The sequence below is a fragment of the Etheostoma cragini genome, chromosome 23 (assembly GCF_013103735.1).
Source record: "Etheostoma cragini isolate CJK2018 chromosome 23, CSU_Ecrag_1.0, whole genome shotgun sequence".
In the NCBI taxonomy this organism is placed as follows: Eukaryota; Metazoa; Chordata; class Actinopteri; order Perciformes; family Percidae; genus Etheostoma; species Etheostoma cragini.
This window is the reverse complement of record NC_048429.1, coordinates 610,755-613,118: the sequence shown is the minus strand read 5'-3', so window position 1 is coordinate 613,118 and position 2,364 is coordinate 610,755. Positions and strand designations below refer to the sequence as shown.

The 2,364-nt window shown below is 37.9% G+C and overlaps 1 protein-coding gene across 2 annotated transcripts in view; it reads left to right on the top strand.

Annotated features, from left to right (window-relative positions):
* rab21 (RAB21, member RAS oncogene family) overlaps positions 1–2,364 on the top strand; it is a 20,144-nt gene that overhangs the window by 16,294 nt on the left and 1,486 nt on the right. For both annotated transcript variants that reach the window (XM_034863137.1, XM_034863136.1), the window contains exons 5-6: positions 1,871–1,925; positions 2,243–2,331. In XM_034863137.1, coding sequence (XP_034719028.1) covers positions 1,871–1,925; positions 2,243–2,331 — 144 coding nt within the window. The remainder of the gene's footprint in view (positions 1–1,870; positions 1,926–2,242; positions 2,332–2,364) is intronic.

Genomic DNA, 2,364 nt, shown 5'->3' with positions numbered 1-2,364 from the left:
CTTCTTATTAACAACAAATCATCTTCTTATTAACAACATATTAACAACAAATCATCTTCTTATTAACAACAAATCATCATCTTCACCCCAACATATTAAAAACAAATCATCATTAATGCCAATAGAAAAGTCATCTGTTATATTATTTGTCACTTTTTCCAGCTTTTGATGCTTTTTTTTTTTAAACCTGAGCTGGTTTAATAACAGGTTTCACACTTATTCTTGTAATTCATGGTCAACAAACCTCATTTATATCAAATGATACATAAGTTTTTAGTTAAAAAGGCAGAAGTGATGAATTATTTTGACTACTAGTGAAGATCAGAGGATGTCGAGTGGATCTCAGACGGGTAGATGTCAGAGTTTAGTCCGGATACTGTTTGGAAACCATTAAAAAAACAACTTCAAATGCTATAAGATTAAATAAAACACCCCAAAACTCAATGAAAGTCATCATTAATGTTACCAGGAGAATGTTGCATGGAATCATCCATGTTATTTTTGGGCCATTTGGTTGAAAGAAATCCATATTTCTGATATGAACTGGGTCAATTTGACCCGGGGACAACACAATGAACCGTGTGCTTTATTGTCAATAAATGGATGCTAACCTATAAGCTTGTGCTAATATTAGCCCGCTATTAGAGATCATGTCGGATACTCGGCTGAAACGAGTATCCGGATCATCTTCCGGCCCCGCCCAGTCCGAGTAAAGATACAGATATCGCTCATCCCTACCCGCTATGCTACGCTATATATCCAAAATCTAAGAAGAATTCTAGTCTCACATAACCATATTGATATAACATCGATATATCGCCCAGTTCTACTCTGAGGCAGGACTCTGACAAGTGTGTTTTATAGTTTTTATTAGTTTGTTTGTGTGTCCCAGAAATGGAAGATAACTTCATATTAAGTTATGTGTCTGCATGGCCTCGTGGGGGAAGTTTCCAGAAGGTTTTAACTGGATTATGTTGTTGTTGTTGTTGTTGTTGATCATGTGGGAGAGCTGCAGTTTATGTAATTATGGCAATAAATCACATGAAGACAAAGTGATTTTAGGACAGTGAAGATTGATGCTTTGCTAAAAAAAAAAAAAAAAAGATGTTTAAATCATCAAATCGTTGGTCTGGGGAATTGTGACACCCTTGGAGTTGGGCATCGTTGTTTTTATATATATATATATATATATATATATATATATACACACACACACACACACACACACACACACACACACACACAGTATACCGGCGGTAAAAAAAAAGTAATAACAAAAGGTTATAACAACTTACTGCACCCATAGATTGCTGTAATGTTAACAAACATAAACTAGATGGGGAAAAGGGGTTTTGACAATAACTTTGAACGCACCACAAGGATTACCAGTTTCAAGTGAATGCACCGTCTTTGTTGCTGCAGACTGGTAACATCCTGCTGTTAGAAATACACACACACACACACACACACACACACAGTATAGTTATTTCTATATCTAGTATTTACCAGTCACCACCCAACCCTAGTTACCCCTAATAATTACCGAGACGGGTAGAGGGTTGGGTAGCGAAACCGGGGGGTTAATATGACTGGTAAATACTAGATATAGAAATAACTATACTGTGTGTGTGTGTGTGTGTGTGTGTGTGTGTGTGTGTGTGTGTGTGTGTGTGTGTGTGTGTATTTCACTGTAGACGATTCTAACAGCAGGATGTTAACAGAATGCAGCCGTCGGAATAAAAAGAAAGACGGTGCGTTCACTGGAAACTGGTTATTCTCGTGGTGCATTCAATGTTACTTTAAAAAAAAAAAACATCTAAACTTCCTGAGATATTCTGATGTTAACGCGTCTTCTTTCCTTCGTCTGCAGGTAATAAAATAGATTTGGACAAAGACAGACATGTCTCAGTGGAAGAGGCTGAGAGGTGAGAACTGATGATGATGATGAAGATGATGAAGATGATGATTAGTTTGTAGATTAGACACTTGCAGTGCTGTATTTAGGTCCAAATGTTGAGGTATTTGTACTTTACTCAAGTCTTTTAATGCTACTTTCTACTTTTACTCACACACCTTTTGATGCCATGGGCCCTTTAAGAACAGTTTTTAGTGCATGACTTTAACTGTAGCTAAGTATTTTTTACAGTGTGGTATTAGTACTTTGACTGAAGTAAAGGATGTGAATACTACCTCCAACGATGGTGCTTCATCAGTCCTCTGTTCTTTGTCCTTGTTTCCGTAGTTACGCCGAGTCGGTGGGAGCCAAACACTACCACACATCAGCCAAGTTAAATAAAGGCATCGAGGAACTCTTCCTAGACCTCTGTAAACGTAAGACACTCGGGGGGGGGGGGGGGGGGGGGG